This window comes from Colossoma macropomum, unplaced genomic scaffold (genome assembly GCF_904425465.1).
Source record: "Colossoma macropomum unplaced genomic scaffold, Colossoma_macropomum, whole genome shotgun sequence".
Classification (NCBI taxonomy): Eukaryota; Metazoa; Chordata; class Actinopteri; order Characiformes; family Serrasalmidae; genus Colossoma; species Colossoma macropomum.
In genome coordinates, this window is record NW_023494785.1 from 14471741 (window position 1) to 14498758 (window position 27018).

The following is a 27018-nucleotide window of genomic DNA, read 5'->3' on the forward strand; positions in this document are numbered from 1 at the left end:
TGCACACTATAAAACATGATTAAACAAATGTTGTTGTTGTTGTTGTTGTTGTTGTTGTTGTTGTTGTGGGGAACGATTATTCATTTTCATAGCTACACTAGAGCTAGAGCTTTGTCACAATTACCCCAAGTGTGGTCAGTCAGAAAATATAGGTTTTGAGCTCATTCTCTGTTATTGTGCTAGAACTACAAGGCTAAATTTGCTATTAAGCAGTGAAAACCAATATCTACCAATTAGTGTGGCAAATATCCATATAGTGACTGCTACAACCCATTCCAGTTTGTACAGTTGTATCGACTTACAGTGTGGCTTTGTAGTCTGGGAAATTTAAGTTTCCAAAATTGCATAACAGCAACATGCGTTTAAATGTGAGGATGTGGACTTATACAGGGACTTATACAAGGGACACAATTCGCTTGTGTAATTAAATCTTCTGGGAATTCTATTTTTCTTTGTAAGAGTGCTTAGCTTGTAAAGTAAAGTTGGTTAATTTGCACATTCAGTGGGATTATGGAGAGGGAGAGCTATAACTAGCTTGTGTCTTACAGAATAAATAATTTGCTATTACAATATTGTAGTATCTTGGCAGAATAGGCGAAATGGGAAAGGCTGTGATTTCTGCTATGAGAAGTGCTCTTTATTAACACCCGCAAAAAAGGCACATACAGACACAGCTGGGAAGCAGGCAGGTCACTTCTAGCCATATGTTTTCTCCTTATGGTAGATGCACTAACCCCTGCTATCTCACTCAAGCCCAACACGATATCAACACATACCATTTTTAAACTGACTAAACAATAAAACAACAACAACAATAACAGCAACAGGTGTCTCTTTCATGGAGCGGGGCTGGAGCACACGGCTCAGCTTTGCATACCATGCCTCTAAAGACTCTTCTGAAACATGGAGCGTGTGGTGGACGCCACAATATCTTTTGAGATCCACAGTGTGATTTTCTGGATTCTTAGCACAGCATCCTAGCTAAGCCCTCTCTCAGCTCCTGTAGTGTCTGCTACATCCAAGTATCATGACCACAGGAAATCATAGCAGAACTGGCCTTTAGTATGCAGCCAGTGATTTTTGGTTCAGAAAGAGCAAGCTTTTCAAAGGAAAGGTGCAAAATCTCACAAAGCAAAAATTTACACATTAATTTTAGCCCATAACTATTCAACTAGCTTTGGTTTGTTTAGGCTAAGATAGCCACTTCCTCTCTAAACCCTAAGATTAGCATGGTTTTACGCCAGGCTCTAGCAGTCCCTGAAATGCCAAGTCACGAGCAAGCAAGTTTATTTGTAGAACACAGGGGTTCTTAACCTTTTTCACGGTGCAACTCTTTTTTGAGGGTTAAAAATATTTTGTGACCCCCTCTTTGCGAGACTGCACCCCACCGCCTTCCAGCCCCCACGCATTTTTTCCAGCTTGTTTATTTTTTAACTCTAGGCAAGGAAAACTGAGCTCTTGCAATGAAAACCAGTATATGGACTTTTTTTATGAAATCATATAAGCATGATATGCCATTGTATGTAGTATTCAGAATTAGGGGATCACTAAAATGTAAATAAAGCATGTTGGCCTTTTAATGTAAAAGGATGTACAAAATAAAATAGAAAGCAAAATAACTGATAGTCAAAAATGGTTAATGTATTTTTTTTTTTGTTGGAAGGCCACAACTGTCTAGTGTTTAATGAAATAAGAGATCGGCTAGGTTTATACTTAGTTCAGAAAGCAGTTCAGAGATATATCTAGGTCCAAGGCCATTTAGAGATTCATAAAAAAAAGTACTCTATTCTGTAACAGACTGTAAAGCAGTGTAAATATTTGAGAATAGGACTTGTGTGCTTAGTTCTCTTTGTCACGGTTAATATTCTGGCAGCTGTGTTTTGAATGAGCTATAGCTATTTAATCAGTTTTTTTGTAATGGCAGTGAGAAGGCTGTTACAGTAACATAGAAGGCTGTTACAGTAATAACAAGTATCATGGGAGCTCATTGGTGCTTTTGAATCCCTTTCCTCAGTGCCTGCCTGCAGTGAAAGCTGCATGACTTTTCTAAGGTTTTTCACAAGTGAGATGCTCTGGCTTGCGCTACCTGAGCCCACTAACATTGCTGTACATTTGTACAAATACAAGTATTCTATTTATATATTTACTTGAGTAAATGTACTATGAAAGCAGTACTCAAGATTAGGACTACTCAGTTTACATCAAAGGGGGAGAATTTCTTGGCAATACATTGACTATTTAGTGGATGTGGAAAGTTATTCATAGCACATTATATGTTGTGTGCCTGCAGTAGCAAGATTTACCGAAATTCAGATTTAGGTTCCCTGAGCCTTTAGGTATCAGAAGTAGAATTATTATGAATTCTTATTTTGTTTTGATGGACAAATTCCATTAAGAAGACTTGTGTGACTGCGGACATGAAAATGTTTTATATGTCTGCAGTCTCACAAGTCTTCTTAATACAACTCAATTCAACAAACTGTATTATAAATTGTTTTAATTTATTTTTAGTAATTTAATTTTTAGTAGTTAGTAGTTTAATTTTGGTACATTCACAAGTAAGTACATTTGTATGTTTACTCAATGAAGATATAAATAGAGCAATTGCAGTTTTGTTCAAGTAGTATTTTACCAAGAGTACATTTACTTTTACTCAAGTACCAAAATATTGTATGTTGCCCAGCCCCATTGCTAGTAGCTTATCTTAGCAAGCTTTATTAATTTCTAAAACACCTGCTTCTTTCACCCTTGCTAAAAGCAGTTGTTTTATTCTCTCAGTTTTCCTTTCTAAGACAGGCACTTCTGGCCTATCTGGTATAATTTTAAGGAAATAAAAATGATAAGCTAAGCAAATACTGAACAGAAATTCCTGGGTGGTCATACATTGTCATCTCGGAATGATAGTAGCCTTAGACAATTCTAGGCAGTCAGCAGCCACCCACCTGCCACCCAGCTCTGCTATTGCAACTGCATATTCACGGCTAACATCCAGCATCAAAGAAATCTATGGTGTAGTGTTGATTAGGCACAGAGAGTGGTAGATTAATGCCCAATGATTGTTCTCTCAGTGGATAGTCATCTCAGTGCCAGCCCATTGCAGCACAGCACTGTTAGCGCTCTTTTTGGACCTGTGGATATGGCTTTGGCGTTGCCATGGCACTGCTGCCGTCAGTCCTGCGTTTAACTGGAGATGGGGATAGAGATGAGAACCACTGGACTGAACACCGCTGTTAGCCCCCATTTACGCTGGACTGTGCGGTGCAGGTCTTGACAAATGACCAAAGAATTGTGGTTGCACCTGCTATGTTGCGTATAACAAAGCTTTCCTTTACTAAAGCTTTTCCTTTAGCAAAAATAATCTGCTAGGTAGTTTTGCTCATTTAAAATTTCAAGTACAATAATGTAAAATGAACATGCGCCTCATATTTCACATGATGTTTATAACATTACTATAAAGATAGACGTAGTCCATGCTGTCAGCTGAAGGTCGATGTAATGTTTTAGTGATGAAGCAGTGCCCACCTGTCAGTACTGTATTTCATTCTGCTTCACTGCAGAAGACACCAGAGTTTATCCCCCCGGAGTGGAACCGCCTATTTGCTTCCACCTAATTTGTTTTCCAACCTTCTGGAATGGAATCAAAAATTGATGTTGCTTGCTCTGCATAATGTTTCCAGTCACACAAGCAGATCAGATGTTCCTCTGTTGTCTGGGTTGTTTGCAGTTTTACTTTAGCCTGCAGACAGAGGACAGTCTGAGATTGAATGAGACAATTCCATCAGTGTTTGAAATTGCAGCAGAGAAAGCAGGATTAAAAAAGCAAATGAAAAATAGCTTTATGCTTGGGTTTGTGTACTTTCAGGTTGAATTATCCCATTCTAATTGCAAACTTATAGAAGAATCAGCTTAGTTATCTAACAAAATCATTATGCTTTAAACATGTAGTACACACCCGGATCAGTTTGCACTGCTTGATGGTTGTTTATGGTTGTACATGTTATTTTAGCTGAGCCTTCTGGAAGCTGAGGGGACTCTTATCCAATGTTTCTTTCAAAATCACTCTAGTAGGGCGTTCATCACCACTTTGCTGAAGTAACGGCCTCTACTCTTCTGGAAAGGCTTTACACTAGATGTCAGAACATTGCTGTGAGGATTTGATTGTATTCAGCTACAAGAGCTTTAGTGAGATCAGGTAGTGATGTTGAATGATTAGTTTTGGATCACATGCCACCTTCAACTTATCCCAAAGGTATTGGATTTAGCTCCATCACTCCAGATAACGCAGTTCCGGCGCTCAACAGCGAGAGTTGCCACAGTTTGAGTGGCAGTTTCCATCGGAAGAAACTGTAACGTGAAAATGCTTAGATTGTGGGACGTTCTGTATCAAATAATGAAGTTCATTTTTTTGGACATATTACCAAAATCAATGACAATCCAAGGAAATCCTGGACAGGTGGCAACTCTCAATACTAGGGGGCTTTATACGCTTCTAGCTGATGCTTGTCATTGGCCATGGTGACCTTAGGCTCTTGTGTGGGTTCTCTACATTCCGATTCTGTTGATTAGAAGCAGTGTCTTGATACATTTATACATACAGTGTTGTTCATTTACATTTGTAGCCTTTTTTTCTAACTTTAGGGTTAGGGTTAGGTTAGGGTTGGGGTTAGATTTGTAGCTTTTTTCCTGACTCTTTTTCTAACTAATGTCTGCCATGGAGCAGCTAGTCATAGCTTTTAATTGACAAGAGTGCATGGTAAGAAGTGGTGTTTTATGAGGCCTACACTGTGGAATGTTTTCGGAAGTAATAAATAGCTAATCAAATGCTTAATACTTCATTCTTTATTGGTTTTTGTGTTTCATGTATCAAAGTGTTAAAGGCATGCTCACTTCATGGGGTCCTTAATATTAGCACCTTACTATTACTTACAATATAACTTAATATATTATGCAGGGTAGAAAGATTCTTTCACTTTCCACAGTCTAACAACTTCATGCCATGGTAACGTCATAAAGACACATCTGTAGAGATGACCAACATTATTCTCAGAACTTAAAGGTATTTTAAAGGAACAGCAATTTCATATTTCATATTTCATCACTCACTTCCCCTTTTCTGTACATCAGTAGAACTAATTTCAGCATTTTGGCAATTGTCAAATGTGTCTAAAAAGAGGTAAAAGAGAAAAGCTTGAAAGGCTCCATTTGTATCCCAGCTGTGCCTGTGGAAAACTCCATAATGAAATCTGCAAGGGAGCCTGTGGTTTATGTCAATCAGAAGAGTGTGTGTCTGAGTGACTTCCATAAAGCGCTACAGGATCAACGACTACTGGAGTGAATTGACGACTTAATCGCACTCGCCCTTAACTGTCTCACGTCACCATTTAAACATGCGTACCCCTCACATTCACTGCTGAATCTGAAGCAGAGAATGTATGTGCACTGTAAAGAAGAAACTGTAAAAGGCCAAAACTGTGAAGGTCAAAACTCTGACAGCACAGGGTACCAAACACTGGGCCTCATTCACAAATGTCTTCCTAATTTTTTTCTTAAATTTGTTATTGAAAAAGGTCTGCAGAAAAAGTCTACGTCATTGTTTACTCTGTTTTTATAATGATTAATCGTGCGTGCCAGTTTTTCTAATGAAATATGAAATAACACAAAAAGATACACAGAATTCAATTACTCATTCAGTGGACAAGAGTGCAGAACTGATGAGTTAAAAAAAGAAATGATTTGATCTCAAATCTGAGGTCAAAAAACTTATTGTGAAACACAGAAGAGAGACGCTGACCAGTGGAGAGAGAAAGAAGGCTTGCACGGAATTATCTGAGCATCAGGGCCATTATTGGAGAGACAGCATGCTCAGTTGTACCATAAGCTGAGCATTTATACACAGACCTTGGCCTCATATCAGTGATTTCATGTCTTAGGCCATCTCCTATCTGAAGGTATCCGAAGCTGTTTTTTTTTCAGAATTAATACAGTTTGATGGTATATTTTATGTAAAAGCTTTAGCTATAAAATCATGAAACATGCATTTAACATGTAAACATGTAAACACCAGTGTAAAACCTAAAACCTAAAAAAATATTTTTGTGAATAACTGTTCTCTTCTTCAACATGTCCATGTGTTTAAAAAGTGTTACCTAAGTGCTTAGCTTGCTTTTGCAGTACAGACCAAACATTTCATAATTGATATCCCTAAAGGTTTGTGTACAATGGTTTGTTTTTTGTCATTTATTTACAGATTAACTCCTACTGAGGCAACCACACTCTGGGGCAGAACCTGGCACCTCACAGCCAGTAACTCCCTGCAGCAGTACCTCCATGCATGCACCCAGGTCTCGTTCAACTGCCCCACGACTGACCTCAGGTATGGTCTTGGACAACTGAAAGAGAATTGCTTTACCCAGATAGTCTTGACACTGGCCATAGTCTCGGATACACTGAAAGAAATTTCTACAAGTAAAAAAGAAATTAAAGATATGCATTGAAACCTGTAAGCAATAAATAATCACACTGTAAAAGTCAAATTAATATTTAACCCATTATTTACAAATGAGCAAATAATTTCTGTCGAACTTGGACAGCAAGTCTGTTGTCCAGTCCCAAGAGCACATCCTCTTGTTGTTGCGGTGACTCATGGGGAAGTGGTACACCACATTTCATGGCAATATTGTGCAACATGATTATCCTACAAACCTGAACTGATGAAAAGATGCCTGAAGATTATAACATGCAAAACGTTCCGATTCATTTTGGCTGAGGTAGTCTATAAGCTCTCTGTTTTTGCCAGAATAAAACACAATTTCTGAGCTGTTCTGTTTATACACCTTCTCTGGTTTGTGAAGCAGCTTGCCACCTGCTGTGTCCAAACACATACAGCATTCTTTTAAGATGCCAATGGGGCGCTCGATGGTAGAGCTACTATGTGTATGCTGCCGATTACAGGACACCTCCTAGTGAGCCTGAGGGTTGGCAAGTGGTGTCATTAACCAAGGGGGCAGGGCATATCCTCGATCTCCTAATTAAACAAGCCATTATAGCAATAGAAGCCCACTGTTGCTGGAATTACTCAAAGATGCATATCAATGAGCCATGTATCTTCACCAGCTACCCGGTTCAAAGCTCATACCCACAGAACTGTTTTGTAATTTACAGGAGTCGTGTGCACCACCTAGGAAGCGGGAGACCACAGAAACAGGCCTTCTTTGGGCCTATAAATAGCAAGATCAATCACTGATTATTGGATGGCATGGTTCCCAATTAACAAGATTGATGTGAATTGAAGTGTTAGTGTTGTGTTTATTTATTTTAAAAGACCATAAGGCTTTGTAAAATATTGGAAACAATGTTTAAAAATATTGTAAATGATCATTTTGTTGTAATTTAAATCCTATATTATTATACAACTGTAGAATTGAAGAAAATGTATTAACCAGTTATTTTTCACAAACATGTCAGTACTCAAATGTGCTCTTGAGTGTAGAACAAATCCCAAATAAGAAAACATTGGTGAATGTCAGAATCTTTGTAAAAACTGCATGAGTGGGTTTTAAGAAGTAATTTCGTCTTAAGACACATTGGTGAATGAGGCCCAATGTCCATAAATGTAAAAGAATGATAAAAACCGCAGTCTGAAAAACAGTTAAAAGTCTGGCAGCAAAGTTGCCGGTAGAAAACTGTTAAATAACAATAAATACAATTACAGTCCAAGTTCTTAATTCTTCTTTTTTTATCCAGTTTTTCCTCATAATTTAGTCAACTCTGACCTACTTATTACCTCTTCCTAGATCTCACAACACTGCTAATGCATGTTCTGTTGGTCTGCTGATCATTAACTGTAAATTTACAGCCGTTAAACTGTTATGTGATCTATGTGTTAAGTGACACAAAATTATACACTACATGTAATCGTAAACATTTTTTATTGCAGTGTTTGCCTTTTATTGACAAATTCTTGCACAAATACAGCCATGTTATCAAATATATATATATATATACATATATATATACACGCACATATCATAGTGTAACTACATTGTTACACTATGATATATAGTGTAACTATATTGTTTATATAACTATAAGACTGCTTTTGAGACTGTGCCTTTAAGACTTATGTATGTAAATGACCACTGCTGTGATTGGCTGTCCTGTATTTTTCCCCATTCAAAAAGCAGTCCAGGTTGAAACACTACTTATAGCATGAATGAGCAGGGCTAAACTAGACTGAATAGGTGAATATACAGTCGTATGCAAATGTTTAAATACCCCTGGTCAAAATATATGATTTATTGATTTTGAAGTGAAAATAAGTTATCAAATTCCTCTAAACAGACGTAAAAATGGCAAAGTTCTGCAAATTTTAGTGCACAATTTCTATTTAACATTAACATTTTGGAAAAAAATAAAACATAATGTATTAAATGAGCCATAATATTTGCCCAAGCCACATTTTATGTTTTATTGTTTCCCCAATATGTTAAATTCAGCAAATAAACAGTAATTGTGCATTAACATGTGCAGATGTGCAGAAAAATTATAATGTGCATTAAGCTTGCACATTAAAAAGTGCAGCAAAAAATAAGTACACATCCTCTACTGTGTACTGTGTGTTAACTTATTTTCTCTTACAAAATCAGCAAAAACATATAATTTGACCAGAGGCAGACACACTTTTACAACTGTATGTAAATGCATATTTCAAGAAAGCAAGGACAATGTTTTTTTTGTATATAAGCCCTTTAACTCTCAGACTTTGAGCCCTCTGTAGCCCTATGTGCTATTTTACAAAGGAGAATGATTTGCTTTGTTTGTCAGGCCTTTTTTATAAAACACATTTGATTATTCACTAACTTAAACAAATCAAGGATTAGGCACATTCACATTTAAAAATAAAAAGGTTTATAAATGGCTAGTGGCTTGGACATATAATTCTAGGAAAAAACATTAATTGATACAGAACCTGTATGTTATGTGGTTGTTCTTTAAACTTTAAAAAGGTTCTTCACTCCCACATCTCATTAACAAAACTTTGCATTGACAGCTTCTTTAGGGAACTAAAAGGTTCTTCTAAGACATCACTTCAAAGAACCCTCTTTGTATCTTTATTTGTAAGAGATGAATTGTGCTTAGCCAGACACAGGCTTGCTCGGCTGGACTGCTGAACTAGCCTCCTATTTGTAGGTCCCTGGAGAGAGCCTCCTTGGAGTTGCCCACTGAGGAGGCTTTTCCTGTTAGTGCAAAGAGCTGGAAAGCATCAAGTTTATGGCTAATTTTATGTAGTACTCTATGAAAAATGAATGCGGCTGGTGACTAAACAGGAATGTTTTCATTGTTTCAGTGCACATGCACACAGTTTTAGTGCTTATTCTTTCATTGGTGCAGGTTACATATGACTGTAGGCTTTCGTGAACCTCTGGAGAGGGCGTGAGCTTAATGGCTATGGTCTGCAGAGAAATACAGAATGGAAGGTATGGCAAATTCAAAGAGTAGGGGAGGGGGGCACTATTGTGTTGCATCCTGTTTTGGTAACCCTATCCTTCTGCCTGTGCCACTCTCTCTGCAGGGCTCACAGCACTGATCAGCACTGATTCACAGACATGAGACCAGGTTAGTTTTGATTTTTGTTCACTTATTTCTTTATTTTTTCTGTGGGCAGGATGAAGATGGAAAATTAAACATCGGTAGTGACGGCTTCCACAATATTTGTTGCTGTCATGTTTGAAATATGAGGCATTCTGCTTATTTATTTCATCAGAACATAATTTTTGATGAGTCATCTACTGCTCCATTCATTATTATGGACACTTGTTTCTAATACACTTCTTTCAAACCTTAGAAGCCTGTTACATTTTAGAGTACTATTATCATATTGAAATTATTTTATACAATACTGTGCAAAAGTAGGAGACTACCCTTCATTTATTTCCCTTTAAACAGCCATTAAGTACAAGTTATTAGTTTTTCAGGAGGTCCTTCTGAGGAGATCAGATATAAGATTATCCATTTCCATAAGGAAGAGAAAAGCTTAAGAAAAAAAAAGGATGTTTTCAAGTTTGAAGTTCAAAAAAATGATTAAATGATATAGACAAATTATTACTCTTAACAACCGTGCAAGACCTGATAGGCCACCAAACTACTGTCGCCATCAAATAAACAGTACTTAAAGCTTTCATCTTTGAGAGAGAGGAGAAAATCAAGCTCCACTCTAGATTCAGATCCGAAAAAATCCACTGTTTGCAAATCAAACCAAGCAGCTGCTGGTGTTCTCAGAACAGTGGACTGGCCACCCCAGAGTCCAGACCTCAACATCACTAAATGCGTTGATTAGTTGGATCGTGAAAGGCAGAAAATGCAACCAACTTCTAAGACTGAACTTTGGAGGAGTGGAACAATATTTTACTTTGATAAACTGAAAGCAAGTAGCCCACAAATAATGGACACTCTAATACTGGCAACTGATGGACAAACTAAATTAAAAAAAAGTGATGTATGTAGTCATTAAGGCCTCTGTGTAATATGTTTTCTGCTTTTTTTCCCTAAAGCTGAAAAGTAAATTACTTGTACTTGATGGCTGTTTTGACTGGAAATTAAACAAATGAATGATGGCCTTTTGATACAGGTATACAAGTACAACTGTTTTTTCATTATTGTCAACATTGATTCTGAGTTTTGAGGAGTTGTGTATATGGAGTGGTATGGTTGTAGATGAGGGGAGTTGAAGAGGGAAACGTAGCAGGGTTAGGAGGGCGCCTCTTGGTCTGGGGAGAGATATGAGCTCAGGTCAAAGCCAGTTCAGCGGCCAGAGAGATTTAGAGCGGGGTTCTGACCCTACAGCTATCTCTGCTCTCTGCTAGTACTCCTCTCACAAACTAATGGCTTTATGGCTCACTGACTCCGACTGTATTGATTTGTACACGGCATATAAAGTGGCTTTCTGAAGAGCAAGGGGGAAGCACGCTAATGAGAAAACTATGACCACCAGTGCACCTTTAGAAATTTGTAGAAAAGAATAATGCATTACAGTTCATTGACAAAGAAAAGTTGTGGATGCCTGGCTACTTGCACCCATTTCACACAGTTAGATACTTGTGAAAGAGCAAAGGAAAGATCAGTAAAGGAATGAGCAGTTTTATCTTTTCCTTTTGCAGTGTTCTGTGTAGTAGTGCCATTGAAGTGCCACATAATTCATTAAAAAGCTCAGTTGAAACTACCAAGTTCTTGTATGCCATTTCCTAAAGAACCTTTCATTGGATTGTTCCATCTTTAGTGGTTTATTCCTTTACCTAAAGAACCTTTTAATGGATTGTTCCATTGCCTAATAAACCCTTTTAATGGACTGTCATGTTGCCTAAATAACCTTTCAGTAGATTTTCCAAGCTTAATTGAAAGTTGCCACTGAAAGAACCTTTCAGGGGATGGTTCTTTAAAGAGCTCAGTTGAAACCACTCAACTGTAAAGTTGTTTAAAATCAGAATCGCTTTATTTCACCGAGTATTTTACACATGCAAGGAATTTAGGGAACAAAGGTCAATTCTGGAATGGCACTGCCTAAAGGACCTTTCAACTCAGTTAAAACACTCAATTAAAAGGTTCTTTAAGGAACCAAAAGTGGTTCTGCTTTGTCATTGCCTAAATAACCTTTAAATTGATTATTCTTTAGAAATCAAATTGAAACCACTCAACGAAAAGGTTCTTGAGAGCAAAAGTTGTTCTTGTATGGCAGTAACTAAAGAACCTTTTAATGGAAATAAAAACTCAAGTGGAAACCACTCAGTTGAAAGATACTTTAAGGAACCAAAGTGGTTCTTCTATGACATGACCTAAACAACCTTATAATAGATAGTTCTTTAAAAAGCTTGATTGAACCACTCAGTTGAAAAGTCCTTTGGATACCAAATATGGTTCTTCTGTGGAATTTCCAAGAGAACCTTTAAACAGATCTTTCTTTAAAAAGCTCAAACCACCCCTTGAAACCACTTATTTGAAATGTGCTTTAGAGAACCTGAGGTGTTTTGTCAACAGAATTGCCTAAATAGCCTTTCAGTGGCTGGTTCTTCGAAAAGCTCAATGAAACCGCTTATTTAATAGGTTCTTCAGTAAACCCGAAGCTTTTTCTATCACATTCACATGTCACAACCTTTCAAGGGACGTTTCTTTAAAAAACTCAACTGAACTCAATTGAAAGGTTCTTAAGGGAAAGTGCTTTTCCTAAGCCATTGCTCCAAAGAAGCCTTTTGGCACCTTCATTTTAAAAGCGTTCATCAGTCTCTTTCACCACCTCGCTCTCGCTTCCTCTCCCTCCCTCCAGTAAGAGGAGGAAGAGCGCTTTAGAAGGATAGACGTCTCTGCTTAGGTGGGCACACACACATTCTTACAGCTATACAGTATTAGTCACACATCCCCTGCTCAGTCTGCCTCAGGGCTGCAGCTCAGTGAGGATTCCCCAGCTTAGGGGCAGTAACTGGACAGTTTGGTCCATCGCTACAACCAAGAGCGAGGCTGTGCATCTTCACCCAGGCAGGGCTCACCCTGCAGGACTGCTCAGAGGCAGCAGGACTCTTCTAATTCCTAATTGCTGGAGGTGTTCACTCTGCTACTTCACCACTGGACTTTTGAAACATTAAATCTTGGACTGTTTCTTCATGTAGAAGCTTTCGAGTTCCTCAATGTCCATGAGATTGTGCCTTTAGCCCAGTGCATCCAGGATTACCACAAATAATCAGCTATTTACTCCACGTCATCTGCTTCCATGATCAGTGAGTTTGCACTCTGTAAATGTTTGGTTTTTGTTTTCACCTAAAATTGGCTTCACTGGCAGATTTTAAGGGTTAATTTAAAGCGTTTGGCTTTGTCAGAGCCGCTCAAGTGCTGTACTGCCAAAGAAAAAAACTCTGCTTTGTTCTTCACAGCACTTTGGCGTGCCCACTTGAAAGATCACTGTGGATATTCTTCAGTTTTCTCTCAGTGCTTCTTTTTGTTTAGCCGTCCCTCTTTACCTCTACATGTACTTCAGCACATCCGAAACCTTTTACTGATTACACTGATTCACTCACTCACTGCCCTCTCCCTCTCTCTCTCTTTCTCTCTTTCTCTCTCTCTCTCTCTCTCTCCCTCTCTCTCTCCTACCAGCAGCAGTAGCAGCAGCAGCAGCTGAGCGGCATAATCACCCGTAGTTGCCGCACAGAGCGCAGCTCGGCATGGAGATAACACAGTGCTTTATTTAAGGTAATCCGATTTGAGCGAAGCACGGCTGGTCTAGGCGGTGTGCGAGGACGCCTGGGCAGAGCACACAAAGCATTAGACCACTCTGAGAGTTAGTCAGCAGCTGTAATGTGCTCTGTACACCCTCATCAGTGCTGCCCACGCCAGTGTGTGGTGAGTACTCTGTAATTGGATTGCGCTGCCTGATGCCTAAATGGCTAAGATGATGGAAATTATAGTGAGATAAGTGCTTTTTGTTTTGGGTGATAAAAGGGCGAGGACTTCAAGAAAGGTTCTTTCGCTTAAAGCACTTCCGTATGTATTTGTTGAAGTTTTGGCATTTTTTTAGTGTTTACAGTAGAGTCTGGTTTGGTATATTGGTGGTCATTTATTTATTTGTCGTTTGTCATTTGCTTTGAAGTGTTACATGTTTGTAACGATAATGATTCTATATGTAATTTAGTTTTCTCCTCATTTCTGTTGATTTTATGAACTACTACACAGTGTACATGTCATTTTAAATACCTGTAGAAAGATTGCATTACTGTACTGATGCTGATGTTCTAATTCATTTATGGGACATTTCTGTTGGGGCTACAGCAAGGTGATGTTCTGTTATTTCAAAGCTTTTATTTATCCATGAAACAAGACTTTGTAATGAAATGTACTGGGCAAAATTCAGAGACCCTTCATTCCAATTTTCCAAGTTATTCATTCTTCAGGAGATTTCTGAGGAAATTAGATATAAGATAATACACTTGCATAAGGAAGGGGAAAATGAAAGGACAATCAGTGAAAAAACAAGAGAAAGTGGGACTCCTGACAACCGCACAAGACCACCAAAACTGTCCCTGTCAGATAAACAGTACCTAAAGCTTTCATCTTTGAGAGAGAGGAGAAAATCAAGCTCCACTCTTGATTCAGATCTGAAAAAATCCGCAGGTCTTTCTGTCCATCCTTCAACTGTGAGAACAACTCAACACTATGAGTCTGAAAGGATGTGTAGCTGTCAAGAAGCCGTTACTGAGAAAAGGAAATAGACAAAATAGAACATTTGCTAATCAAATAAAGAAGCTGCTGGTGTTCTCAGAACAGTGTACTGACCGCCCTACAGTCCAGATCTCAACATCACTGAATGTGTTTGGGATTACTTGGAATGTGAAAAGTAAACTTTGGAGGTATAAAAAAAATTCCTGCAGATTTCTTTGAAAAACTGAAAGCAATCTTCTGAAAAGAATGGAAGCTGTGAAAAAGGCAAAGAGTGGACACACTGAACACTGAAAATTTAACGTCATGTTTAGCTGTTGAGTCTTTTTCCAATTTTTTCTCAGACACTGTCACACGTCGTTTTTGACTGGAAATTAAATAATTGAAAGGTCTCTGACTTTTGCATAGGTCTCTCTCTCTCTCCACACCCCCCCCCCAGTCCCTCCTAGATTCCTAGAACATGTTTTTTCAGTTCATTTTTACTATACAATTTTTTAAAAAGATTATTATCCATCAAAAACAAAATAACAGTGAATAATAAAACAAAAGAAAACAAAAATAGCATTACAAATACTTTTGCGGAGACAGATAGTTTTACTCCTTATAGAACATCTTGTGTGATCCAGTGTGTTCAGTTTCTGAACTTATTTGTCAAAACATTTTCACAGTAAACATTGTTAGTGTTTCTGACAGTTACCATTTTAATATTTCTTAAGGCCTTTCCAGGTGTGGGTGATGGTCTTTAACCTGTTTCTGTAAAGTTTGATGAGGGTGAAGAACACTGGAACACACATGGCTGAATTTTGGTCCATTCCTTCATGTTGATCCTTTCGAGATCTCTAATGTCCATGAGGCTGTGTATAAAGAATCCCACCTTGATTGAGTCAACAGGTTTTTGATCAGGGTCAGGGTTGGGTCTAGAGATGATTTTGTTTACACAGTCATTGCTGCACAGCCATTGCTGTGTTGGTGTTTGAAACGATTGTCTTATCAGTCCTCCTACAGTTTCAGCTGCCTTGCAGAAGCAGTTGAGATTTTAGTTCAAATGTCCTGACACTTGGCAGAATTTACAGCTTGACTTATCTTCTGAATTTATCTAGCTTTTTGTATTAGCTAAAGGCAAAAGCCCTGGAATAACTTGCAGCAGAACAGCTGCAGAGCAACCGTGATCCAACATTACATTCGATGGTAGATGTGAAGTGCTTTTATGCGGCCCTCTTTTCATGCTGCACATGCCAGTGATGGAGAATGCCAGCAAGTTCTATTTTAGTCTAATCTAGCTAATGCACCAGGTTCCACTCAAAATTTGAATGACGTTTGGCAAACTCAATAGGCTTGATTTTGTTGGCAGTCCTTCTCTTGGTGCAGTCTTTCTAAAGAGTTTGCTGTTGTGGAAGTGACGTCTTAGTGTTTGTAACACACAGAAGCGAGTACAGCTGGGAACAACCAACAGTGCTACAATGAATAATCTTGGATTTTACTTTGGGGGTATCCTCAGATATATATTTGTCTATTGGATGATGCAGAAATCTTTCAATACTGTAAATCCAGTGTGAATCTTTTAATTCTATTTATTCGAAGTAAAACTGTCTGATAGCTAAGCTGCAGATGTAAGACGTTTGACGAGCTCCCCCTATAAACCCTGAATTAATGTAAAAATAATCTCTGGGTAGCATTAAAGTCCAAGTTCTAGAAAAGCCCATTAGCATCAGAGTTCATATAGGTTCTACCACATGCCGTGAGACATTGTTCTGTATATCAAGAGCAAGAAAATGCAAATTCCCAAAGCAGAGGTAAAGCAATGTTGGAAAGAGGTTCAAAAGCAATGTCTGATCCACATTGGAAATGAAAGCACACACATGACTGTCTTTTTCTGTTGCGCATAGGACAGTTTTATTTTTGGCACACTTTATGAATTCACATCAAGGGAATGCAATGCAAAGTGAAACTGGCATGTTCATCCTTTCATTTGATTCTTTGTTTCTTTGTTGTATCATATTGATTTAGAAAAATAAATTACGTTAGATTTTTTTAAAAATTATTTACTGTTTATTATTTTCTATTATTGTTATGTTTTCTTTTTCATGTTTTATACACAAAACACAAAAAGAATCTGAATTTGATTAAATGCATAGAACACTGATATTCCATGAAATGAAAAGAGCTTCAGTGCCATAAAAGGAACACTTTTGTTTCCCTAAATAACCTCCCGAAGGATTGTTCTTTAAAGAACCACTTTAAGAATTTGAAAAAACTTTTAAAAGGTTGAAGAACCTTCATATAACATAAGGTTTCCATATCAAGTCAAAAACAATTTTGGAACTGTTGTTTTTCAAAGTGTATTTCTATGGGTTATTGTTGCCATTAACACATAGTAGTTGTTATGTGAAAACAAAAGCATGTTGGAATGTGCTATGAGCTCATTGAAACAAGTAGAGAAATTCAGTCAAATGCTTCTTTGTAAACAGAAGAGGAGATATTTTATTCTGGCTTTTTATGATATTTCCTTATGATTTGAATTAGTTAATATTTTGCCTGTTTTGTTAAATATCCTTGTGATATTTGCTTATCTTTGTGATTATTTGTTATTTGTTGACAGCAAAACAATCAGAAAAAGGATGTGTATTAACACTTGATTGCTAAGGGTTAACTTACAGGAGTAAGAAATGGAAAAGTGGACCTACCAACAGGTCCATGAATGTTAAGGGGTTAATCTAAATCTGTATTGTGTAGTAACCATGTTAAATTGTTTAGTAACTTCTATAAAGCTAATATGTAAGTTATATAGTTTAGAATGTAGAATGTTGTTCCACTCTTAAAAGTTTGATGATTAACCACCTAAGCCAGGTGCGGCCAATAAGCTAAGATGTTTGATATGTCACGTGTGCTTTTTTTATTTTATAACGAGAGATACTAGGCTGACGTTGCTTCAAACACTGTTCGTAGCCTGGGAAAATACATGCCAAAATCTTAAATTATTTGCTTGAAGAGTCTATTGAAAAGCAACGTATACAAATAAAAAAAATAGTAAAACGGCACACATAAACCTTATTTAAACATTTAAGCTAAAACTGGAACCACATTATCATCTGCATAATGTCCCACTTTGTAGTACCACTCCACTTTCAACCTGGACCTGAGGCATATTGTACACCAAAACATCACTGCACAGGTATCCAGTTGTGTTTGTTTGCATAACTAAGTCTTCATAACTGTGAGACAGTTAGGTAGATGTTGCATCTCTTAATCTAAATGCTTATTATATGGTAATGACATTAAATTAGGTATTTCTGGAATAACGATAAAATTATGAAAATAAGGTGTTGCGTTCTATTTTGTATAAACAGAAAACAGAACAAAGAAATCTAGGTGTAGTTCAGTATATTATAACCGATTCCCTAATTATGTAGAAACACGTAAACTGTGGCCTTTGGCAGTGAACCACAAACTAGCGAGTAAAACTGTCGTGCAAAATCTCAGTGTATACAGTGACCATTTTACCTGACAATTACAAGGAAGTTTGGACAGGATATTCTAAAATCTGCAGATGTTCCAAGTAAATTTCTGCTAAGGAGAGATGGATTTAAGGCAACCTTTCTTTGTTACTTTTCCTCCATCTTTGCTGTTCGGTTTGTGTAGACTCAGCTACTGTCATGCTGTATGCAGCTAACATGCTTTACAAACCCTGCTTGACATAGTTTGACTGTAGAAATAAATGAACGCATCATTTCACCGTCTTCATTGCTGTTTAGTTCAAATGCTGTTTTGTAGCTCTCATTCTCCACAGCATACACACTCCACCTGACACTATCCACAAAACCCCCAATTCCTGAGGAGTCACAGAATGTCCAGTGAGTCAGTGGTGGGTCCAGCATCCAGCTTCATGAAATCAGGTTCAAACATATATAGATGAGGCTCATTTGTGCTGAAAGTGTGGTTGTAAAAATCATAAGAAGTCATTGTTTTGATTTTTCAAGTTATTATCTTATGATGCATCTGTGTGTTTAGGAGTACACATGGCCTTTGTTTGGTCTTCATGTGGGGAATGATACCACATATTGTGCTGAGACGAAAGTGGTTGTAGTTACTTGCAATGGCTGCCCCACAGTTCATCTATACGGAAATTTTTTAGTGTTTTTGTTTTTATAGACTAAGCAATACTGTGTTGATTAGTCTGTGTGAAACAAATGAAGATGTGGATGTGTTTTGAGTAGGTTGAGAGATGTTTCTGGGCATGTATTTATGAAGATGCATTTGGTGACAGCCTACATCCAGTGTTTGTTAGCAGCATTAGCCTTGCATCTCGCACTGTAAACTAAAGAAGCACATTTGACTTTGCTAATGGATTGCATCTGGGGTAAGTGATAACTGTTAAATGTGATGTTAATCAGTGCCATGATATGTGATTTTTGAGCTGTGTGGACACAGTAGTGTCCCCTGTGCTGCTGTAGAGACTGACGTACATGTATTTGTTTATGTTTGCAGTTTTTCAGACGATTGGGGCAGTGAAGTGTGGTGCTATGAGGCTGCTGCTGAGCTTTTTAGGGGGAGGAAGACCCTCTCTGTCTCTGCTGCTGCTTCTGCTTTGCTGTCCTCCCAGCTCCACCCATGTGAGATTCTCTCACCCCCGTGAGCCCCACAAACACACGCACAAGCATGAAAATATCACGCTGGCTGTGATCCTGCCCAGGCACAACACCTCCTACCCTTGGGCCTGGCCCCGTGTTGGCCCTGCAATAGACCGGGCCATTGCCCTAGTCAACTCCAACCCGTCTCTCCTCCCTGGCTACAGTCTGCGGCATGTCTTCGAGAGCAGCGAGAACGCAGATGGAATCTGCTCAGAATCCATCGCTCCTCTCATGGCCGTAGACCTGAAGTTCGCCTACGAGCCGTGGGCCTTCATCGGCCCAGGCTGTGACTACACCTCCTCCCCCGTGGGCCTTTTCACCACCCACTGGGGTCTCCCCATGATCACGGCGGGAGCGCCAGCTGTGGGCTTCTCTGACCGCTCTGACGCCTACACCTCCATCACCAACACGGGCCCCACTCACAAGAAGCTTGGTGAATTCGCCCTGCACATCTGCAGGCACTTCAGCTGGAACCAGCATGTTCTGCTCATGTTTGGCGACAGCAAGATGGGTGAGCGTGAGTGCTACTTCGCCATGGAAGGCCTGTACACTGAGCTGAAAGAAGTCAACATCACCACGGATGAGCTCGTTTTCGAGGAAAACAGCCGACCGGTCAACTATTCAGAACACCTGCAGGAGATAAAGGAGAAGGGCAGGGGTGAGTGGTTTCTTCTTCTGCAGTAGTGAGCGGGCAGATTTTTTTTTGCATGTGCTTTTATAAGCCTTAATCTGCAGGCTTATTACTCTACATACTAAGGCGTTTTTTTTCACTAATTACATGAAAAACTAACACTTAATCTCCGTTATTGTTAGTTAAGAAAACACAAAAAAACACAAAAGCGTGTTATTTCTCATAAGTAGTTCATTAAAACAAGTGCAGAAATTCTATCAATCTTAACCTTTAATTGATACCACATTTGTGTTTGTAAGTAGAATGAGATTTTATTATGCAATTTTAATAGGATATTAATTTGATAAAAAGTTGTTATTGTTCATACAGTCTGTCATGTTTTGATGTCATTTGTTGACATCAAAACAAATGGAAAAAGGCATTGCGGAATGTAAAAGTAATCCCTTATAGAAATAACTATGTAATTAATTGTGTACTTATGTAGTTATGCTATTGGAGTGAGAAATGGTAGTCTGGACCTTCTAATGGGTGCATAAATGTTAAGAGGCTAATCTTAATGCTTATTCTTCACTAACAACTATAAATTATTCAGTAACTGCTATGAAGCTAGTATGTACATTATATAGTTAAGAGTATGAGGAACTGTACAGCCCTTTAGCTTTAAGGTTTACGATGATAAGCTTAATCTAGGCTTTAGAACAATTTTCAGTCAGAATTCAAGTAGAAAATGGCTTTTTCTACTCCGTAACTCTCCTTGTCCTGATTTAAAACAGTCATATTCTTCTAGATAAAGATGTTCACTCAACTGTAGTCACATTTGAATAGAATAGCGACATAGTTCTGAACTACAGTTGCTTCCCCACTGGGGTGCCAGTCCCTTCTCTCCTATTCTGTTTCATACACATCATGCTGCCACATTTTTTCCTCATGGCTTATATGTCAAACATTTATGTCAAAGGTACTTGTATTACAGCAGTTTCAACAGTTTTCTGGCCCTGAGTTTGTCTTGTCCTTTCTATTTCTTACAGCGAGGCAAACAATAACTCTGCTGTGTTATCTGTAATTGTTTCTTTTCTCAGCCATAACTTGTCTGATTTATTGTCCCATGTGATTGCTCCAAACTCTAGAACACAAGGTTAACATCTGTCACCCCACAATATACTGCACAGATTTCCACTAAATGCCCACCTGGGACAGAGGGAGGAAGTGCCAGAGAGAGAGAGAGAGAGTGTGAGAGAGAGAGAGAGAGAGAGAGAGAGAGAGAACAAGAGAAATGCACAGTGGCAAAGAAAGAAAAAAGTTATTACTACAATAGCTGTTTTTTCTCTTGGCTGCCATCAGTACCACCCAGGACTGTAAATGAATTGATTGAGGCTCATGTTGTGCATTGTGCTGAATTACAGCAACACATACAGTGCCTCTTATTCCAACAAACTCTTCAATAATATAGAAGAAATCGATTCATTTGAATTACATTGAACTCTGGCTGTCAAGGGGCATTCGTGATCCATGTTTGACTGAATAAAGCATTCGTTAACACTGAAAAATACAACAGCTATATTATTCCAGGCAAATATACATACAGAAGCTATCTCAGGTATTTCATTATGTCATTGAAAGGCATCCATGATTCTATTTATCTAGTTTTTTGCTTTCACCACCTTACAACTAGCATCCTTGAAGGTAACATTCTTTTACCATTGAATTAATGTCCCAATAAAAGGAGTCAAGTATACAGGATTAGTTCGTAACATGTGCTTTAACTTTTCTCTCGGGTCCCAGAGGGCTTTAAAAACGTCTTACACAACAACATTTATTAACAGAGGTCAGAGCGTCATCACCGTATAAGGAAGCTCAGCACATTATATCAGATCAGTCGGCATTTCCTGTGAAAACAGACTTCGTCATTCGTCCACTTTATTCCACTTTCCTGGCTATCTAGTTCCAACTGGTCCATTGAATGGAATCAGAAGAAAGATCATTTAATAGGACTGGTTAAGAGTCTGTAAGGTCTGATTTCCATTCTGTTAAGCTGGCAGAGATATCAGAGTAATTGCTGTTTTTTACAAGCCATCACTACAACTTTACTCATGCAGTATCTTTTAATTCACACCACAGCCAAATCATGGAACGGGCACAATAAAATACGGTAACATTACAGGAAAGGGAGCTCACCGTGAGAAAGGCAAACAAAGAAATGAGAAAATGTGTGTTGTGAGGAGAGCAAGGAGAGGGCGATTGAGGAGAGATCAAGAGGTTAGGGAACCAATTTATTAGTCAGTTAATTGTTCAGTTATTAAATAAGATTTATCATTCAGTAGCAGCTATGAAGCTAAGGCCAAATTCATTAGATATTTTGCTATCTGTCAAAAAAAGCATTGACACACATTGCTGGTTTGTTGGGGTGTTTGTGGCAGAAATCAAAGTGAGTGAGAAAGTCATTCAAACTTGAAAGCTCATAAGCAAAAATCGCTGGCAGTTGCTGTTCTTTTTCATAAAATAATGCATACATGGTGTATATAAGACCAGTTGTTCTCCGGCTCTGTTTTTAGAGGTGGGTTGTACAGCTCTTACTGTGAGTTTACAGCAGCAATATAGTTTCTTCTCCGTTTTGTCTCTTCTTGGCTGGCACATGTTACTCTAACACATTTTTTCAACGGACAGTGGAGGAAAATTTTCAAGCGATGTCATGCTTTGGTGTGTTGTCCATCAACACATTGTTTTCATTGAAATCAATGGTAAGTGAAGTTTTTCACAAAAAAAAGTCCTTGTGAAAGTAGCCTTATATGTAAGTCATGTAGTTATGAGAGTAAGGAAATTAAATACAGACCCTTGGTGTTTAAAGTGTTTTTCAGGTCCAGAAGCAACTGCCTCCTGACTGTGTTTTTAGTGAATGTGTTTTAGTAAAAGGAAACACGTTGAAATGATTGTCTGTGGTAATCGACCAGATGCAGCGGATAGGGAGCTGAAAAATGCTGGAGTAGTTCTTTAAGGGGTTAAGGTGTAATGGTCTGTTGAAGTAGATATGTGTTTGAGTCCCGGCTGCTAGATAAACACCTGTGTAGGGGTCACCTGCGGAGCTGTAACCTTTTCCTCATGTCTCATCAGCCGACAGGAAATGCTTCTCAACGTGGCCCCGCCTCACCTCCTCCCTCCCTTGGGCATAATAAATACATGCAGTACTCACATCAGCAGAAGCAGGAAGACACAGCAGGGGGGATGCAGGCAGGGGATATGACACCTTCCTGCTTAAAAAAATATTCCACTTCAGAGTACTTCTCTTTGTCCTCTTCTGCTGCTGTTCAGTCTAGAAAGTTCTACTGTCGAATATGACATGAATGTGATTGGCTAAGAGGAATGTCAGTCATTATTTTGCAAACAGTTAATAAAAAAAAATTGAGACATTTTAGCATATTAGCGCAGCATCACCTAAACATTCTGCTCTTCCAGAATACAGTAAATGCGTCATTAAATATCATTTCGAAGTAACATTCAAATCTAAACGTCTGTCCCATGCCGATATATATATATACATATGTATATATATATATATATATATATATATATATATATATATATATATATATATACATACATATGTATGTATATATATATATATATATATATATATATATATGCATGTGATGTGTGTGTGTGTGTGTGTGTGTGTATGTGTGTGTGTGTGTGTGTATATAGTTTTGTTTTGTTTTTTTCTGAAAGCAAATATACTGATTCCAATGTCAATAGTACATTGTAGATTAAGGGATTAGTCTTTAATCTTTCACACACATAAACGTGTATGTTTATGAGTTTTCGATTGCACTACATGTCCCAGTAGTTAATTATTGCTGTGCCTACACCTAAACTTAGACCTAAACCTTAAATGTCACCAAATCTTTTGCCTCTTTCAAGTAAAAGACCAGCAAAAATGCCAATAAAGCATCAGAATTTAAATGATTTGCTATCATTGTGTGGACGCACACCAATAGTTCCTACAGCAAAGTCTAATTTTCATGTATCTCTGTGTTTAAGTGTTAGAGTGAGTAAAATGCGTCGAGATTGGCAGACCATACTGCAGTGGCCCCAATTTAAGGCTGTTTCTTTCACAGCTTCTTTCATCAGGGCTGCTAATGGCCACGAATCAGCAGGAGCTTCAACATCAACACACACTCACACACTCACACATAAAAGCTGCTCAGCTGATGAGGACCCATCGTGTTTCTCCGATTTAATCTCCCCTCGTTTCAAATCACTTCACTCACACTTTACTGTGTGTTACTACGGCAGTAACAGCAGCAAAGAGGTCTTAAGTTCCATAGATCAACACTTGGACCTTGCTAACTATCTATTAGCTATTCTCATTCAATGCAGTGTTTAAAACTTAGATTGAGTACACCTGTGGCTCTAAAATTCTTTACAACCTAGATTTCGAATATGAGTATCAGACCTGAAGAGATAGAAAAGCTCTAGCAGAAACATTCTAGGCCCAGGAATAGAAAAATATACTTGGACCGCAAACTACATACGATGTGTGTTATGGAAAGTCCATGTGGTTCAGGTGTCTTTCTTTTCTGAAACCGACACACTGTAAACAAAAAATTGTAAAATTATTGGGTAAAATGTTGATTTTAGTTAGTCCAACATAACTGACCTCAGTAATAGGAACACATGAAATGCTTAGTTGTAAAATCTTAAATATCCAGTTGTTGAATTAATTGTACATCAAATAAACATCTTCAGTTGAACATTAAACATTTTAAATAGAAAAATGATGCATAACATTTTTGTGTAAACTTAATATCTGATGTTCAGTAAAGTACAGTAAATATCAGGAGGATGAAGGAGCCTGAGAGGAGAAAAGACCTGGTGGGATTGTGTGATGGAAAGCATCTCAGCTAGTGGAGAAACTGATCAAAAATGCTAAAATATATTCTCATTGGCCTAACTGGAAAATAGTACAAAAAAATGTGAATTAATTGAATGCTTAATTAAACTAAAGTTTGAGTTGGGTGAACTGTAGTGTCCTCCAGTTAAGTTTACTCAAAAAGCTATGTGGCAATTTGTCTTATGAAATTCAGTTGAACTGATTTTTAATTTTTTCGAATGTACCAATATTGCACCCTGAATATCATCCAAAACTGATCCAATATTTCTTCTTTAAAAACTACTGAACTTTGAAACTATTTTTATTTGATGCACTTCACTTAAGATGATCATCCAAATGTAGGCTATGATGCTGAAACTACTCAAGCACTCAGGTACTCTGCTACCCCACAGCAAGAAACACACAGCTAAACAGCTTAACAGTGTTTGCTGTTTCAGGGTATTGGATCACATTCATTCTTCTTTTCCCTCCAGTGTCCAATCCAGTTAGTAGCATTCAGTCACTTCAAAGAAACTCTGAAGGTAATAAAGGTGGCATTCCTGATCTTCACTGTCTCCCACAGTTTACTCAAGATAACCGTTGACTCCATCTGACTCCAGAGGTCTCTCGACTTGGGCTTCCTGGAAGTCATGCCACCGTAGCTGCTGCACTGCATGTGTGTGGCGTTAGTCCCTGCTGTCACCATGGTTTCAGGGCGAGGGAGCTGAACTAAACTGCTCGCAATTCTGTGCTGAGCGTTCCATTGCTCTCTGCTCAGGCCCATCATTTCCATCTGGCACTGGTTAAATATTAAGCCGAACTGGGGAAGACTGGAGGCAGAAAGAAGAACAAAACAAAACTCTTTCCCATAAGCTTGGTGCTCTAGCTGATAGTGGAGGAAGGAGGGGGAAACATGATTTGATGTGCATGAATAGCCATGGACCTTGTACATATACTTCCTGCTAGAGGAGGAATGTGCTGATTAGAGGAATCTGCTGATGAGTTGCTTGTTCTGGACAAACCTGGTTCAAACAGTTACTTCTGTCAGTGGAAACTCAGTAACTCAGCCCTTAATATCTGTGTTTTTTTCTGAAGTGGATTAACCCTTAGCAGTCTAGAGTTATTACTGTGCATTCTGTTTAAGTTTAATTATGTAATTAAACCAAGAACTACATAGTTTCTTTAAGCAATAGAACACTTAAGGTAGGGTAACCAAATCACAGCCGTAATGTTATTTGTGAAGATGTACCGCTGTGAGTGTTCTGTTGCTTTTATACAACAGTTATACTAAATGAGCCCCGAATATTGCATTTTTTTGCTTTAGTATTGGCAATTCCTTCCGCCCAAAAAAGTAGTACGAATAGAGATATTAGACAAATAGAGACATTAAACAGAAACAATATCAGATTCAGCTTTTTCAGTATTTGCCAGATAAACCAGAATGTGGTTTTGTTCCAGTTAGTCTGCAAAGTATTTCACTTCTTGTGTGTTGAATAATATTCTGTTTGTTTCTGGCTTATTTCAGCTTTAGTAATGTTTCATCACAGCTGTTGACCTGCTGTGATGGGTCAAGAATTTGATGTAGACCAACAGCCAGGTCGAATATTATCTTATAGAACTTAATCTAATGTATCCGTTTTCTGTTTTGTATGTGCTAAAGTATAAACTAGTATCAGTTAGCTAGAACACAAAGTTAGTCGTTAGCAGTGACTGGTGCTCAGCAGAATGATAGTTATTACGAAAAAAGTGACATTATTTGTGATAACAGCATGTACACTCTAAAAAGTGATGTGTTAAATAAGAACACACTTATTTGTGTTACCTGTTAACACTTTTTGTGTCATATTGTTTTCTGATATACCTGTGTTCAAAATAACGCAAATTAACATAAATTATATTATGTGTAACACATTTTGTAACTAGGTAACTAGGTCATTCTGCTGACCTAGAATGTTTATCAACAAATCAGATTAGATGCTTTCCTGAGTAATTTTTGAATGCTAGTACATTTACTTCTACTCAAATATATAGAAAAGTAATCTACTTTTTACTCATTTTACATTTTGGTCATTAACATTTAGTTACTATTTGGCTGGATGTGCTGAAGTTCTATAAGTTATTCGGTACTTAAGCAGTCTTTTGATCTTGAATGTTTGTGCTTTTGCTCAAGTTACTCAAGTTTTTACTTGAGTTATTTCTTCGCAGAAGTAACAGTACCTTTACTTGAGTATGGGTTTAGGTTACTCCGCCTCTACTTTTTTTTTATCAAATTCGAAGCATAATAAAATATTTCCTCTGTTGCTTGTGAACACAAGTGTGAAATTGATCTGAAGTTACACTTCCAGTAGGACTTCTCTGCTGGTTAACTGATTGACTTACTGTTGAGGAACAAAAACTATCAAGATACTTTTTACTGGCAATAACTGAGACTTCTACAGGTTAAAGTGGAGTATAGAGTCTGGACAATCCTGAAATTCATTTGGATTGTGAAGCACATGGTATCAGTTTACACACGATGTATGACATCATGGCCCAGAACATTAGTGACACTTTGTGGCCCATTGATATAAGGCTGTGTAGGCCTCTCTGGAGCCACAGAGAGGTTTCTGAGATGATTGAATTTGGAGGCCCACACAGGCTCAAAAAGTGTGTTAAACTAGATTAGATGTAAAATATAATGTAACACAGATTTTTGAACA

At 38.0% G+C, this 27018-nt stretch overlaps 1 protein-coding gene across 5 annotated transcripts in view; it reads left to right on the forward strand.

The window, feature by feature from the left end:
• The first annotated feature begins 12374 nt into the window (after positions 1-12374).
• The window catches only part of npr1b (natriuretic peptide receptor 1b), an 82119-nt gene continuing 67475 nt past the window's right edge, over positions 12375-27018 (forward strand). The window contains exons 1-4 of one of the 5 annotated variants that reach the window (XM_036583539.1): positions 12375-12764; positions 13138-13383; positions 18411-18553; positions 18682-19482. In XM_036583539.1, coding sequence (XP_036439432.1) covers positions 18538-18553; positions 18682-19482 — 817 coding nt within the window. In that variant the 5' untranslated portion in view covers positions 12375-12764; positions 13138-13383; positions 18411-18537. The remainder of the gene's footprint in view (positions 12765-13137; positions 13384-18410; positions 18554-18681; positions 19483-27018) is intronic. The other 4 variants (XM_036583534.1, XM_036583564.1, XM_036583547.1 and 1 more) reach the window with 4 other exon arrangements.